Source organism: Rana temporaria, chromosome 9, assembly GCF_905171775.1.
Source record: "Rana temporaria chromosome 9, aRanTem1.1, whole genome shotgun sequence".
In the NCBI taxonomy this organism is placed as follows: domain Eukaryota; kingdom Metazoa; phylum Chordata; class Amphibia; order Anura; family Ranidae; genus Rana; species Rana temporaria.
The window spans coordinates 4,808,313-4,824,996 of record NC_053497.1 but is presented as its reverse complement, the minus strand read 5'-3'; the positions used below and the strand labels follow the sequence as shown (position 1 = coordinate 4,824,996).

At 46.8% G+C, this 16,684-nt stretch overlaps 1 protein-coding gene across 2 annotated transcripts in view; it reads right to left on the bottom strand.

Moving 5' to 3' along the window:
* The window catches only part of LOC120913038 (synaptophysin), a 69,812-nt gene that overhangs the window by 29,877 nt on the left and 23,251 nt on the right, over nucleotides 1–16,684 (bottom strand). For both annotated transcript variants that reach the window (XM_040322713.1, XM_040322712.1), the window contains exon 3: nucleotides 521–645. In XM_040322713.1, coding sequence (XP_040178647.1) covers nucleotides 521–645 — 125 coding nt within the window. The remainder of the gene's footprint in view (nucleotides 1–520; nucleotides 646–16,684) is intronic.

The window sequence follows — 16,684 nt, the reverse complement described above, 5'->3', positions numbered from 1 at the left end:
AAATATATATATAAAAAAAAGAAATAAAAAGAAAAAAAAGGGGTATATATATATATATATATATATAAAAAATAAAATAAATAAAAAAATATATAAAAAAAGATTTTTTTTTATAAAAAAAAATATGAAAAAAGGGGGGTTGTCATCCGGGCAAAAAAAAAAGAAATAAAAAAAAATTGGCCCTTTAATAAAAAATAAAATAAAAATATATTTAAAAAAATATATATATATTTTTTAAAAAAATAATAAAAAAAAGGGGGTTGCCATCCGGGCCCCTTACAGGTGTACTGCCTGTACCCCCCTGATGGCGGCCCTGGTATTACTATTAAGTCAACAAATCAATATGGTGGCCAGGCACCAAGAACTTTTCAGAAGAAGAGGTTTGCGAAGGTCTCCCAACGTATTCCTCGTACCACCGGTTGCATTTATTTACCTCCATGCCAGACTTGCCGTACCAAATGCATAGGAAGCTCATGTTAAGTCATACAAAAAAGAAAATGGCGGGTGACTGCAAACTCACTTAAATGGATATTCAAAGTCCACTTTTATATTCAGCTTGCTCTCGGTTTTGTTGCTACAGTCGACGCTGAGCATGAATTGTCCGGAGTAACTTCCACATGTCGCAAAGGCAAAGATAGAGAAGAGCTGTAAAAAGAGACAAAGAGGGAGGCAGAAAAATAAGACAGGGTGAGACACCGAGATACAGAACAATGAAATCTACAAGACACGTGCAGCCAAAGTTATATCTAGAGCAGGGGGAGGCAACCTGGGGGGGGGGGGCCTCCAGCTGTTGCAGAACTACAAGTCCCATCATGCCTCTGGGAGTCATTGTAACTGCCAGCCTTGCAATGCCTCGTGGGAAATGTAGTTCCACAACCGCTGGAGGGCCGCAGGTTGCCTATCCCCCCCTGGTCTAGAGATTGGAGGGTGAAGGAAAGTGAGGATTTGAAAGGATCAAGAGGTGGGTAATTCACAATAAAACACAATAAATTCTGTTGGTCAATAAAAAATGGAGAGGCAGAAACTCTGTACTGAGCAGTTACTGAAGGCTACACTGAGGGGGCTATGGGATAGGCATGGGGTCTCCAAACTTTCTAAACAAAGGGCAAGTTTACTGTCCTTAAGACTTTAGGGGGGGCCGGACTGGGGCCAGTAGGAGTAGAAAATGTTGTGTCGACAGTGGGAGTGAACAATGCCCCATCCTTGGTGTCAGTGGGAGGAATAGTTCCCCATCGTTGGTTGGTGTCAGTGGGAGGAATATTCCCCCATCATTGGTGTCAGTGGGAGGAATAGTGCCCTATCGTTGGTGTCAGTGGGAGAATTAGTGTCCCATTATTGGTGTCAGTGGGAGGAATAGTGTCCCATCATTGGTGTCAGTGGGGGGGGGGGAGTGTCCTATCAATGGTGTTAGTGGGGGAAATAGTGTCCCATCGTTGGTGCCAGTGGGAGGAAAAATGCCCCTTCCATTGGTATCAGTGGAAGGAATAGTGTCCCATCATTGTTGTCAGTGGGAGGAATAGTGACCCATCATTGGTGTCAGTGGGAGGAATACTGTCCCATCATTGGTATCAGTGGGAGGAAAAATGCCCCATCATTGGTGCCAGTGGTAGGAATAATGTCCCATCATTGGTATCAGTGGGAGAAATGGTGCCCCATCATTGGTATCAGTGGGAGTGATAGTGTCCCATTATAGGTTTTAGTTGGAGGAATAGTGTCCTATTATTGGTGTCAGTGGGAGGAAAAATGCCCCATCATTGGTATCAGTTGGAGGAATCGTGCCCCATTTGGTATCAGTGGGAGTAATAGTGCCCCATTAAAGGTGTTAGTTGGAGGACTAGTGCCCTGTCATTGTGCCAGTGGGGGGGATAGTGTCCCATCATTGGTGTCAGTGGGAGGGGAATAGTGTCCCATCAACAGTGATGGTGGGAGGAATAGTGCCCTGTCATTGGTGTCAGTGGGAGGAATAGTGCCCCAAGGGCCGGTTAAAGACAAGCAAAGGGTCCTACCTGGGCCGCAGTTTTGAGACTACTATTCTATAGGGAACACAGCAGGTGAAGGGAGTCACAGGAAACCAGTAAAGGTTGGAAGGGATGCTTAAATGACTTGGCCCAGTTCCTCCAATTGGCAAAGTAACAGATGTCTTACATTTAACGATTGGAGAAAATGTTCCTCCGATATGGAAAAGGGGTACCAGATTCTGTGGGAGATGGTTAACAATGTTCTCTAGGTTAGGCCACCAGGGCTACCATTTGATCCCTCAAAGATATTCCCCTGTGCTGGGAGGAACACAAGGTGGGGACCATGTTCCTTCAAGAAGGTCCTATCCTATAGGGATCCCCAAGAGCCTCTTGTAGGGAAGAACGGCTACATAGTAACAGATTCATCAACCAAGTTGAGTTACATGTTTATTGAGGTTTGGTTGAGTACCTGATCTAAAGATCAAGAATGGGGCTTAGCCCCATTCCTCTACTTAGTAGAATAACAGTTGTCCTATGTTTAAGATTGGAGGAAATGAAAAAAGGGCACCAGATTTTGGGGTAAGATGGTCAATAATGTTCTCTAGGTTAGGCCATCGGGTCTATCATTTGATCTCTCAAAGAAATTCCCCTGTGCTGGGAGGAACACAAGGTGGGGATTTGTGGACCATGCTCCTTCAAGAAGGTCCTATCCTATAGGGATGCCCAAGAGCCTATTGTAGAGAAGGATTGCTACATAGTAACAGATGCCTCAACCAAGTTGAGTTACGTTGTTTATTGAGGTTCGGTTAAATACCTGGGGCCAGATTCACAAAGAAGCGCCTATCTTTAGGCGGGCGTAACGAACGGCGCATGCGTGCGCATGCTCAGTATCACGTCGAATTTTTAAAGTAAATTACGCCCGCTTAATGCTTAGTTGACGTGAACGTAACCTACGCCAAGCCCCATTCACTGACGACTTACGCAAATGAAGTAAAATACGACGCTGTTCGGACGTTTCCGACGTCCATACCTAACATGACTTACCCCTGCTTTATGAGGGGTAACTTTACGCCGGTCAGACGCCTTACGTAAACGACGTATCTTGATACGCCGGGCGCACGTACGTTCATGAATCGGCATATCCAGCTCATTTGCATATTCGATGTGGAAATCAACTAAAGCGCCACCTAGCGGCCAGCGTAAATATGCACCTAAGATACGACGGCGTAAGAGACTTACGTCAGTCGTATATTAGACAAATTCTGGCGTATCTGATTCTTTGAATCAGGCGCTGAGATACGACGCCTCACATTCAGACTCACGACGGCGTATCTGGAGATACGCCGTCGTAAGTCCTTTGTGAATCTGGGCCCTGATCTACAGGTCAAGAATGGGGCTTACCCCAGTTTCTCTACTTAGTAGAGTAACAGATGTCCTATGTTTAAGATTGGAGGAAATGGAAAAAGGGCATAGTAACAGATGCACCAACCAAGTTGAGTTACGTTGTTTATTGAGGTTTGGTTGAGTACCTAATCTACAGATCAAGAAATTAAGCTCTACATTAAGAAGGTCTTGGTAAAGGTTCTGCAGCATGAAGGAGACGTGTGACCCATGCCTCCAACGATGCCATGAAATAATATGTGGTGGGAAAAGTGAAGTAAGTTCTAGCAGGGGGATGAAAGTTGGGGGAAGACTTAAGCCGTACACACGATCGGAGTTTCCGAAAGAAAAGAGTCAGACGGATTTTTTCCATTGGAAATTCCGTGTGTATGCCCCATCGGAGTAAATCCATTGGAAATTCCGCTGAATTCCATCAGAGTTTACTTAAAGACATGTTCTCTTTTCCTACGATGGAATTACGTCAGAATTCCGATGTGAATTTGGTCGGACAAAGGTCCGATCGTGTGTACGGGGCATAAGGCCTCCCATACTAAGTACCAATGAGTGACACCAATGGGTGAAAGTTGACCTACGTATATCTGTAGACAAGGCCGTCTTTAATGTTGATTGGACCCTGGGCAAAACAATTCTTGGGGCCCCCCCAATGCAATTTTGCTCTCCACCTGCTCTGAGACATAGGCCCCGTACACACGTCCGAGAAACTCGATGGGCAAAACACATCGTTTTGCTCGTCGAGTTCCTTGTGAAGCCGCCGAGGATCTCGGCGAGCCAAGTTTCCCCATTGACTAGCGAGGAAATAGAGGACATGTTCTCTATTTGGCTCGACGAGATCCCCGTCGGTTTCCTCGGCCAAAAGTGTACACACGACCGGTTTCCTCGGCAGAATACGGCTCCCATCGAGTTTCTGGCTGAATTCTGTCGAGAAACTCGGTCGTGTGTACGGGGCCATACAATAAATATCAGCTAGACTTAAAATCAGTTTACTGTATCAGATCAGGCAGTAATTCCCATTGGTTGCCAGAAGTTACAGCATATCACCACTTACTGACTGGTTGCTAGAGGTTACAGCACACATTACGGCTCACTGATTAGTTGCTAGAGGTTACTGCACATGATTTCTTCTTGTTTGATTTGATTTTATTATTTGTAAAGTGCCAAATACAGTTCAAGAACTGCGCCTAAGCGCTAGACAGACCAAATACATATACTGACATTCAAAAAAGACATAACAGATATCACGTACAGGATAAATTAGTAATAAATAACAACTGAGAAAGCATAAGAATCATCTAAACATAGGGGGAAGAAGATTATCAGGAAGATTATTCCATAGAAATACACCAAAGACTTGGAGGAGTTTTTCCACCAGCTGCTGCAAAATTATATGGTTTAGCCATAAGGCGGTTTTGATTCGCCGAACGTAAAAAATCTTGTGGGAGTATAGTGGGAAACTATACCGGGTAGATAGATTGGACCTTGAATCCAATGTGCCTTAAAAACAAGACAGAGGGCCTTAAATTCGGCCCTTTTGGCAATAGGTAGCCAGTGAAGCTCTCGAAGGGAGCTTGTAACGTGTTCTCTGTAATCTAGTCCTTCGATCGGGCGGGCGGCATGGTTTTGAACGAACTGCAGCTCAGCAATCCATTTCTTTGAGAGATTTAATAAGGAAACATTCAAGTAATCCAACATGGAAAGTATGAATGCTTGTACTATTTTTTTCCGATTTACTTCGGTAAACAGATTTTTTAGCTTCCGAAGAAAACATAGATAGTAGCTTGCATTTTTCACAATATTTAAGACAAGTGGTATAAATGTGAGTTCTGAGTCGGACCGGACCCCTAAGTTCTTACAGTAAGAGTTAGGCAGACTTATCAGTAGATAAGCCGACCTAACTCAGAATCTACGCCGACCTATGTTTAAGTGTATTCTCAAACAGAGATACGCTTAAACATATCTAAGATACGACGGCTTGCGCCGTCCTATCTTAGATTGCAATATTTTGGATGGCCGCTAGGTGGTGCTTTCCATTGCGGTCGGCGTAGAATACGTAAATGAGGAGATACGCCGATTCACGAACGTACGCCCGGCCGACGCAGTACTTTTACGCCGTTTACGTAAGAGATAGGCCGCCCAAAGTTAGAGCTAGGCCCTATTGGAATAGTAATGTCAAGTATGGCCGCCGTTCCCGCGTCGAAATTCAAATTTTTTACGTCGTTTGCATAAGTCGTCCATGAATCGGGATTTACGTCGTTTACGTCCACGTCAAAATCAATAGGCCCGTGCGGCGTACTTAGCCGCAATGCACACTGGGAAATGTAGGCGCCCAGCGCATGCGCAGTTGAAGGAAAACGTGAAAAACTTAAGGTCAAGCACAATTAGCATACAACATGCCCCCCTAACACACATTTGAATTAGGCGCCCTTACGCCCGCCGATTTAAGCTACGCCGCCGTAACTTAGCAGGTAAGTACATTGTGAATCATGTACTTGCCTAGCTAACTTACGGCGGCGTAGCTTAAATGCCTTAAGCTACGCCGCCGCAAGTTAAGGCCATTGGGCCATATTCTCAAAGAATTTACGCCGGCGTATCAGCAGATACGCCGACGTAAGTCCGATTCTAAGGCCGTCCTATGTTTAAGTGTATTCTCAAACTGAGATACACTTAAACATGCCTAAGATACGACGGCCTGCGCCGTTGTATCTTAGGCTGCAATATCTACGCTGACCGCTAGGTGGCGTTTCCTTTGCGGTCAGCGTACAATATGCAAATGACTAGTCACGCCGATTCTCTAACGTACGCTTACCCGTCGTAGTGATTTTACGTCGTTTCTGTAAGCGATACGCGGCGTAAAGATAAACATGCCCCCTAGGTGGCGTACTCAATGTTAAGTATGGCCGTCGTTCCCGTGTCGAAATTTGAAAATTTAACGTCGTTTGCGTAAGTCGTCCGTGAATGGCGATGGACGCCATTTACGTTACCGTCAAAACAAATGACGTCCGTGAGACGTCATTTAGCGCAATGCACGTCGGGTAATTTACCCGACGGAGCATGCGCATTACGATCGGCACGGGAGCGCGCCTAATTTAAATGATCCACGCCCCCTACCAGGATCATTTGAATTAGGAGTGCTTGCGCGGGTGGACTTTACGCTACGCCACCGCAAGTTTACAGGTAAGTGGTTTGGGAATCAGGCACTTGCCAGTTAAACTTGCGGCGGAGTAACGTAAAGGACATATGTTACGCCGCCGGAGATCTCTAAGAATATGGCCCATTGTACTTGAATCTAGCTATCTATCTTTTTGGCAGGCGTTGGAATAGTGCCAAATGATATAGGCCAGTTAGAAATTGGTGATCTAGGTGTAATTTTAGCGATTAGAAGAACTTAAGTCTTAGCAGTGTTAATACCAAGCCTACCAGTAAGCATCCATTGATGTATTTCGGCTAAACAAAGTTGGAGTTTCAGTTGCATGTCTGTGCCGCTAGCCGTATCTACCAGAATTTGTGTGTCATCCACGTATATTTGAGCCCAGGGCCGATCCTAGGGTCACAGGCGCCTGGGTGCAGAAATATTTCTGGCGCCCCCACATGGGCGTCGTCGTTTTACTAACCCCTCCCCTTTACAAATGTTTCTATGGCAATGACTCAACCACAGAGATGCTCCCCCACAAAGTCTTCATTAACCTGGGATCCTTACATGATCTCTTAACAATAAACAAAATACAGGAAGAGAAGCAGAGTACTTTATTGGGACCTGGAGGGGGGCCTCTGTGATGGACACAGAGAGGGCTTCTGTTAAAGAATCTGTTAGAGCCCCCAGACATACTACAGACATGATACAAGAGATGGTCAGAGACTGCAGACATGATACAAGAGATGGTCAGAGATGGTCAGAGATGGTCAGAGACTGCAGACATGATACAGGAGATGGTCAGTGACTGCAGACATGATACAGGAGATGGTCAGAGACTGCAGACATGATACAAGAGATGGTCAGAGACTGCAGACATGATACAGGAGATGGTCAGTGACTGCAGACATGATACAGGAGATGGTCAGAGACTGCAGACATGATACAGGAGATGGTCAGTGACTGCAGACATGATACAGGAGATGGTCAGAGACTGCAGACATGATACAGGAGATGGTCAGAGACTGCAGACATAGTACAGGAGATGATCCTTTATTTGGCCGCTAGTGGGGTTAAATGTACCTCTAAAATGACAGTAAAGCGGTGCTAAAACTAGCAGCGCTTTACCGCCGATGCCCCAGCAATGTCAGTGGGAAAGGGCTCTTGGTACATCTCATTATACATCACATCCGTAGATGGACTAGGCGCAGGAATGGGCAGGGACTGTGTATCCAATGCAATCTATCATGCCATAAAACATCTAGAGCAGGGGCAGCCCAGAGCATGTGTAAAGGGATGCTGGGGATGCCATCCCCCAACACATAGCACACTGAACACTGTGACTCACCTCTGTTCTCTCTCTGTGCAGCCCGAGATAAAGATGGGAGGGGTAGGCATTCCAACTGGAGTTGGTGGAGACCAAGACTCCCAGTGTGAGGAATTCATTCCTGCACATCAGCACTCAGCAGCCACTGAAAACTAGAACTCTCGTATCAGGAGGAGGAGCGGCCCCTCCCACGAGCACTGCCAGGCTGGACGGGCTGCCCTATGCTCATACATCAGTTCTGGACGGACACACACACCTAGGCTCAGAACACTAGTTCTGGACGGACACACACCTAGGCTCAGAACACTAGTTCTGGACGGACACAAACAAGGAGAGAAGGAGGGAGGGGAGAACTCTGGCACTTTGGCGCCCCCACCTCTGCAGGCGCCTGGGTGCAATGCAACCTGCCTAGGATCGGTCCTGTTTGAGACTCCAAGCCATTTATTTTATTTTTTTTAAAGCCCATGGCGTGTGAAGTATATGGACCAACTGCTATCATAATGTCTCATCAGGTACCAAAAATCCCAGAAGTATAGTTAACTTCTAGGGGTATGGGTAAGAAGGTATGTTAGTATGCAATGTAAGATGGAGAGTAATTGTAATAGCAGTTGGTCCATATACTTCTAAAACTTTATGGTAATGTGCCGAGAGCCAATTTACCCATAACCTTTACACTCTTGGGTAGATTCACGTACGGGCGCCTAAAATTAGGACGGCCTAGCCTACTCTTTTTAGGCTACACCGCCAAATTATTTAGGTTAGAAGTGATTCTCAAACCACTTACCTTCAAATTTTCGGCGGCGTAGCCTAAAACGAGCGGGCGTAAGCGCGCCTAATTCAAATGACTGGGAGGGGGGCGTGTAGTATTGAAATGAGGCTTGACCTCACGTTTTTTGACGTTTTTTACACTGCGCATGCGCCGGGCGACTACATTTCCCAGTGCGCATTGCGGCTAAGTAGGCGGTACGGGCCTATTGATTTCGACGCGTACGTAAACGACGTAAATCCCGATACGCGGACGACTTGCGCAAACGACGTAAAAAATTCGAACCTCGCGGCGGGAACGGCGGCCATACTTAACATTGTTATTCCACCTCATAGGTGGAATAACTTTAGGCGGCCTATCGCGTACGGAAACGACGTAACTCGACGGTGTAGGCCCGGCGTACGCTTTTAAATCGTCGGGAATCAGCGTATACCCTCATTTACATAATCTTCTGTAGACAAGCCGGCCTAACTCTTTGTGAATCTACCTATCTATATATGGTCATTGATTGGGGATTCATTGCAGGTTTCCGATTCTCCCGTCCCCTGGAGGGTGTCAATCTTGTGTGGCTCCTTGTAAGCCCCTCGGGCCGGGCTCTTCCGCCGTGGGGGAATGGATGCCCTTACGGGGTCCTCCTCATCACCCAGCGATTCACAACCCATCTGGCCATGGGACCATCCACTCCACTTCAGCGGTAAATATCTCATCATGTTTGACCCCAAATGGGACTTATGATGATGTTTTCCTATATCTGAAATTATGTAATGTGTTTTATAGAGCTAATTTCCCCCTGATGATGACCCCCACAGAGGTCGAAACGCGTCGGGGATTCCACCACGTTCAGCAATCTGATATGTAACAATGGGCCGGATTCAAAGAGAATTGCGCATTATTTACGGAGGCGCAGGGCAACGTTTTTGCCCTGCACCCCCGCAAATTTGCTCTGCTGCCCTTGATTCACGGAGCAGAAGCTCCGTAAATTGCGCGGGCGCGCCGGCAAAATGCCTGGCGCAAGAGCGTGTAATTTAAATGATCCCGTAGGGGGCGGGAATCAGTTAAATTAGGCGCGTTCCCGCGCCGATCGTAGAGCGCATGCTCCGTCGGGAAACTTTCCCGACGTGCATTGCGGCAAATGACGTCGCAAGGACGTCATTTGCTTCAAAGTGAACGGCGTCCAGCGCCATTCACGATTCACTTACGCAAACTACGTAAAATTAAAATTTCGCGATGCGGGAACGACGGGTATACGCAACATGGGCTACCCCTGCTAATAGCAGGGGCAGCCTTGCGCGAAAACCGACGTACGTAAACAACGTAAATTGCGTACGCAGGCCTCGCGCAACGTTGTGAATCGGTGTTAGTATGCAATTTGCATACTATACGCTGAGCACAACGGGAACGCCACCTAGCGGCCATCGCAAGGATGCAGCCTAAGATATGCGGGCATAAGAGCCTTATGCCGCGCATATCTTAGGCTGCAGTCGGCGTAACGAGGTTCCTGAATCAGGAGCATTCGTTACGCCGGGGCAAGTAAGCAATTGCGCCTGTGTAACCTATGGTTACACAGGCGCAATTGCTTCTTGAATCTACCCCAATGTGCACAGTATTGTGTAAACTTGAATATCAGCTACATTGTGGATTATGTATTTTACCTATTGGCCAGTCTTTTAAATGTTGTAATTTCATCCATTGTGTTACCTGTATAATTATAATAAATGTACCCCTTCTTGCTATCCATTTGCAAATTTTTCAACCATATTACACTGCTGTCCAAAGCCCCACTGGGGAACCTTCCCATTCTTCTTCTACCATTTCGGGGTTCGCAGCGCTTATATCTCTCCCCCATGTGTCCTTTCCCATAACACAGCACACATTACGGCTCACTGATTAGTTGCTAGAGGTTACAGCACATGATTTCTTCTTGTTGATTGGTTGCTAGAGGTCACTATACAGTAATACTGCTCACTGATTGGTTGCTAGAGGTCACTATACAGTAATACTGCTCACTGATTGGTTGCTAGAGATTACAGTACACATTACAGCTCACTGATTAGTTGCTAGAGGTTACAGCACAAGTTTCCTTCTTGCTGATTGGTTGCGAGAGGTTACTGTACAGTAATACTGCTCACTGATTGGTTGCTAGAGGTTACAGCACATCATCTCTTCACTGTAGAGGGGCATGATATACATATGAATGCCGCTGCTGTTTACATATGAATGACGGTTATTTCCATGTAAACGCAGGGTCTGCAGGTGAGTCATCCGTACACAACAATAGGAGGGCAGAGCTGGGCAGCATTAGTAGCAGCACTCACACTGAGATATCAGGACACGGCACAGGTCTACAACTTCAAGGGACGAGGGAATTTAAACTGGGATAGTTGGCAAGTATGAGGCAGCTGTTTTGGGCCCCACAACCATGACAGGGCCCAGGGCAGCTTCCCCTTTTGCCCTGCCTTAAAGACGGCCCTGTCTGTAGAGGACGTGGCCCAAGTCTCAGACGTCTAGAGTCACTACATCCTGGATGTTCCCAGGGCTGGACTGGGACAAAAATTTGGCCCGGGACTTCATCCAGACTGGCCCACTTTGACAGGTCTCTCCCACAGCAGCCGGACAATTCCTGCACCCCCCCGGCCACCAAAGCCCCCCCTCCCCCTTCACTAGCCACTAGCCGTTTTACTTTATTAGAGTAGAACGACTGGTACTGGTACTCTTATAGGCAGTACCAGTGGGGAAGCTAGACATTATTTCACCCCGGGACAAAGAATCAGTTTGGTGCCCCCCCCCCCCTTAAGGGACAAGTACATTTTTTTTTGTGCTGAAAATGCCCCCCTCGGCTTATACTCGAGTCACCTTTTTGCGCCTGATCTCCCGAAACTTGGGGACCCGGTACCGGCTAGCCTTATTTCTTCTGGACCCCAAACTTGGCACACATGTAGCCCCACCCTTCCTCTACAAGTGTGCAAAGTTTGTTGTCTGGGGGACCTATGGCCGGGGAGCACCGATTTTTCAAAGCCGGGCACCCCTTCCATAGAATCCCATGTTAAACAGTAATTTCTCCAGTGATTTTGGGGACCCGGTACTGGCCAGCTGTAGGTCTCCTGGACCCCAACCTTGGCAAACATGTAGCCCCACTCTTCCTCTACAAGTGTACAAAGTTTGTTGTCTGGGGGACCTACAGCCGGGGAGCGCCGATTTTTCAAAGCTGGACACCCCTTCTATAGACTCCCATGTTAAATGGTAATTTCTCCAGTGAATTTGGGGACCCGGTACTGGCCGGCCGTAGGTCTCCTGAACCCTGAACTTGGCACACATGTAGCCCCATTTCTCCTTTACACGTGTACAAAGGTTTTTGTTTGGAGAACCTACGGCTGGGGAGCACTGATTTTTCAAAGCTGGGCACCCCTTCCATAGACTCCCATGTTAAACGGTAATTTCTCCAGTGATTTTGGGGACCCGGTACTGGCCGGCCGTAGGTCTCCTGGACCCTGAACTTGGCACACATGTAGCCCCATTTCTTCTTTACAAGTGTACAAAGTTTGTTGTTTGGGGAACCTACGGCTGGGGAGCACTGATTTTTCAAAGCCGGGCACCCCTTCCATAGACTCCCACGTTAAACGTCAGCCTAGTCATGGGCACAGTGAGGCATGGGCACAGTGAGGCATGGGCACGGTGAGGCATGGGCACAGGGAGGCATGGGCACAGTGAGACATGGACACAGTGAGGCATGGGCACAGTGAGGCATGGACACAGTGAGGCATGGGCACAGTGAGGCATGCACATGGACACAGTGAGGCACAGTGAGGCATGGACACAGTGAGGCATGGACACAGTGAGGCATGGGCACAGTGAGGCATGGGCACAGTGAGGCTTGGGCACAGTGAGGCATGCACATGGACACAGTAAGGCAAAGTGAGGCACAGTGAGGCATGCAGATGGACACCCTAGGCTTATACTCGAGTCAATAAGTTTTCCCAGTTTTTTGTGGTAAAATTAGGTGCCTCGGCTTATATTTGGCGTTGGCTTATACTCGAGTATATACGGTATGTTTGCAGCCAGATGCCCCACACCGAAAGCTACTTATATCACCAAGAACACCCGACGATCTATAAATAGAACAGATCTATCTTTTTACGCGTTCCGTCACTAACGTGAACAAAATGTGAAAGTCACGGGGGGGGGGGGGGGGAGAATGTGTGTAAAGTATAAATGTCAGAATAAGAAATGGCGTAAACAATTACAACGATCTTTTTACTTCTTGACAACACTTCACCAGTTTACCATGAAACAGGGGCGTGGTCGGGCCGTTAAGAAATTATTTTTTTTTGGGAGGAGAGGGGTGGGGCTTAATTTATTTTTGCAGGTGAAATTAGGTATGTCTGTAACAGATTGTTGCGCAGGCCTGTGACGGGCTCCAAGATCAGAACGATAATAATGTCATTAGTGAAATCTAGAACAAGGCCGGGCAAATCCCATGAGCCAAGGGAGCCGACGTGCTCAACAAATGACAGCTGCTACCTATTTAAAGGATAACCGCACTTTTATTAAAGCGACAGGCACTCAAACGGTTAAAGTGATTAGAGTAATACAATGCTAATGATAATGCTGTAACTTGTAGATTGGAATTAAGGGGCAGATCCACATACAAATAGATGGGCGCAGCGTATGTGAGATACGCTACGCCGCTGTAACTTACATTTGGCAGGTTTGAATCCCCAAAGAATTCACGTCGTAAGTTACGGCGGCGTAGTCTATCTCTGGCGGCGTAAGGCGCGGAATTCAAATCGGCGATTAGGGGGCGTGTTTCATTTAAACGAAGCGCGTCCCCGTGCCGAATGAACTGCGCATGCGCCGTCCCTAAATTTCCCGCCGTGCATTGCGCTAAATTGCTGCATTGCGCTTTTTTTTAACATAGACGTGAATTACGTCCATCCCGATTCACGAACGACTTGCGCAAAAAAAAAAAAAAAAAATTCTAATTAAACGCCGGAACGACGGCCATACTTAACATGGCAGGTTTAACTATACGCGACGAAATAGCAGCTTTAACTATACGCCGGAAAAAGTCGACTACGGGCGACGTAAAAAAAATGCGCCGGCCGCTCGTACGTTCGTGGATCGTCGGAAATAGCTAATTAGCATACCCGACGCGGGAAAACGACGTGAACGCCACCCAGCGGACACCGAAGAATTGCATCTTAGATCTGAAGGCGTACACCTGTCGGATCTAACCCAGAAGCCGTCGTGTCTTGGTTTGAGGATTCAAAACAAAGATACGACGCGGGAAATTTGAAAGTACGCCGGCGTATCAGTATATACGCCGGCGTACTCGCTCTGTGGATCTGCCCCAAAGTCTTTAAACCACTTCAGCCCCGGACCATTTTGCCGGTCAAAGACCAGGCCGCGTTTTGCGTCGCTTTAACTGACCATTGCGCGGTCGTGCGACGTGGCTCCCAAACAAAATTGGCGTCCTTTTTTCCCCCACAAATAGAGATTTCTTTTGGTGGTATTTGATCACCTCTGCAGTTTTTATTTTTTGCGCTATAAACAAAAAAAAGAGCGACAGTTTTGAAAAAAAATACAATATTTTTTTTATTTTTTGTTATAATCAATATCCTCCAAAAAATATATATCAAAAAACATTTTTTTTCCTCAGTTTAGGTCGATACGTATTCTTCTATCTATTTTTCTATCGCAATAATAATAATTTATTGATCGGTTTGCGCAAAAGTTATAGCGTCTACAAAATAGGGGATAGTTTTATGGCATTTTTATTAATAATTTTTTTTTTTACTAGTAATGGCGGCGACGCCGCCTTCTCTCCCGGAGTGACTTCCGGGTATCGCTGCTTCGGCGCTGTGACTGGCCCGAGCAGCGATGACATCACTCTCGCGCATGCGCCGGCAGTGACGGCATGATCGCCTGCACTCTGGTGCTTCAGTGCTCCCACCTTTGTGGCGCCTGGGTGACATGCACCCCACGTACCTGCCTAGGATCAGCCCTGGGTAAGCCTAGATTAAAGCTTTACCTGTAGGTGCAAGAAATATCTCCTTAACCTACATGGTTAAGATATTTTCCCAAAAATGGGCAACAATGTCTACGGTGCATGCGCGCCATAGACAACGGCGCAGGCGCACTGAGTTACGCTCACGTCGCTTTCATTGACAATTAGCGACGTGATTTGGAGCATGCGCACTGGGATTCAGTTGTTCGTTCGGCGCGGGGACGCGCTTGATTTAAATGATACACGCCCCCTACTCGCCGAATTTGAATTCCGCCGGGTGATTTACGCTACGCCGCCTCAACTTTACAGGCAAGTGCTTTGTGAATAAAGCACTTGCCTGAAAAACTTGCGGCATAACGTAAATGACATACGTTACGCCAATATAAAGATCCGCTCTCCTACCTGAATCAGGCCCTTAATTTGCAAAGGTCCTCAAATCAGTGGAGCACAGCTGGGGGCAGGGGTGGACCTTAGTCAAGCCTTTAGGTTAGTGGACAACCCAAACTTACCGATTGATGTCATCTTATTTGTGATGGAGTGATTATTTGTTTTATGAATAGTTACTTGGTAAATAAAGGGTTGGCGTGGTCAATTTTACATCCATATGGCTCAGTCCAATACCACCAGGGTCCCATCTGACCCAGTTTGGTCGGTTGTTGATGGTTCAGCCAAGGGCCTGGCCTTTTAGAGGAAGTCATAAAGTACTTCATTTGAAAAGGTCCTCAAGTCAGTGGAACACAGCGGTGGGGTGGATCTTAGTCACACCTTTGGGTTAGTGGACAACCCAAAGACCTTTCCTCATAACACTTGTCAACTGTTAGCATCTTATTTATGTTGAAGGGGTAAGGGTTGGCGTGGCCAATTTTACATCCATGTTGCGCAGTCCAATAGGGATGGTGCAACCTATTTTATATGCATGTTGCGCAGTCCAATAGGGATGGTGCAACCAATTTTATATCCATGTTGCGCAGTCCAATAGGGATGGTGCAACCAATTTTACATCCATGTTGCGCAGTCCAATAGGGATGGTGTAACCAATTTTACATCCATGTTGCTCAATCCAATACCACCAGGGTTCCATTTGTTTATATGGTGCTAAGATACGACCGGCGTAAGTCTTCTACGCCGTTGTATCTTAGGGTGCATATTTACCCTGGTCGCTAGGTGGCGCTTCTGTTGATTTCCGCATAAAATATGCAAATGAGCTAGATACGCGATTCAGAAACGTACGTGCACCCGGCGAATTTTTTTACGTCGTTTACGTAAGGCTTTTTCCGACGTAAAGTTACCCCTGCTATATGAGGCGTAGCCAATGTTAAGTATGGACGTCGGGACAGCGTAGAATTTTCCGTCGTTTGCGAATAGGGCTTTGCGTAAGTTACGTTCACATCGAAAGCATTGACTATTTGCGGCGTAATTAGGAGCATGCGCACTGGGATACGTTCATGGACGGCGCATGCGCCGTTCGTAAAAAGCGTCATTTACGTGGGGTCACGATGATTTTACATAAAACACACCCACATCTTACACATTTGAATTAGGTGGGCTTACGCCGGGCCAATTTACGCTACGCCGCCGCAACTTACGGAGCAAATGCTTTGTGAATACTGCACTTGCCTGTCAAAATTGCGGAGGCGTAGCGTAAATAGGATACGCTACGCCCGCACACAAATACGCGCTCCCTACCTGAATCTAGCCCCTTATTTGGAAAGGTCCTCAAGTCGGTGGAGCGCAGTTGGGGGGCCAGGGGTGGATCTTGGCTAAGCCTTTAGGTTAGTAGACAACCCAAAGACCCCCCTCCTTGTAACGCTTGTCATCTTTTTTGTGTTGGAGTGGTTATTTTTTTTTACGAATGGTTACTTGTTAAAGAAAGGGTTGGTGTGGCCAATTTTACTAAAAGCCACATGAAAAGGGCGTATTTATAAAAAAATTAAGTTTCATAGAAATTAACCCAGCAAACGTTTCGTTACTCTTTAAATAAAAGGCTGGGGTGGCCAATTTTACTTCAGTCTAATACCAAACAGTGACCCTTTTATGCTTCTATTTGGCCAATCGTTGAGGGTTCAGCCAGTGGCGGGACAAGGTCATCAAGCGCCCAGGG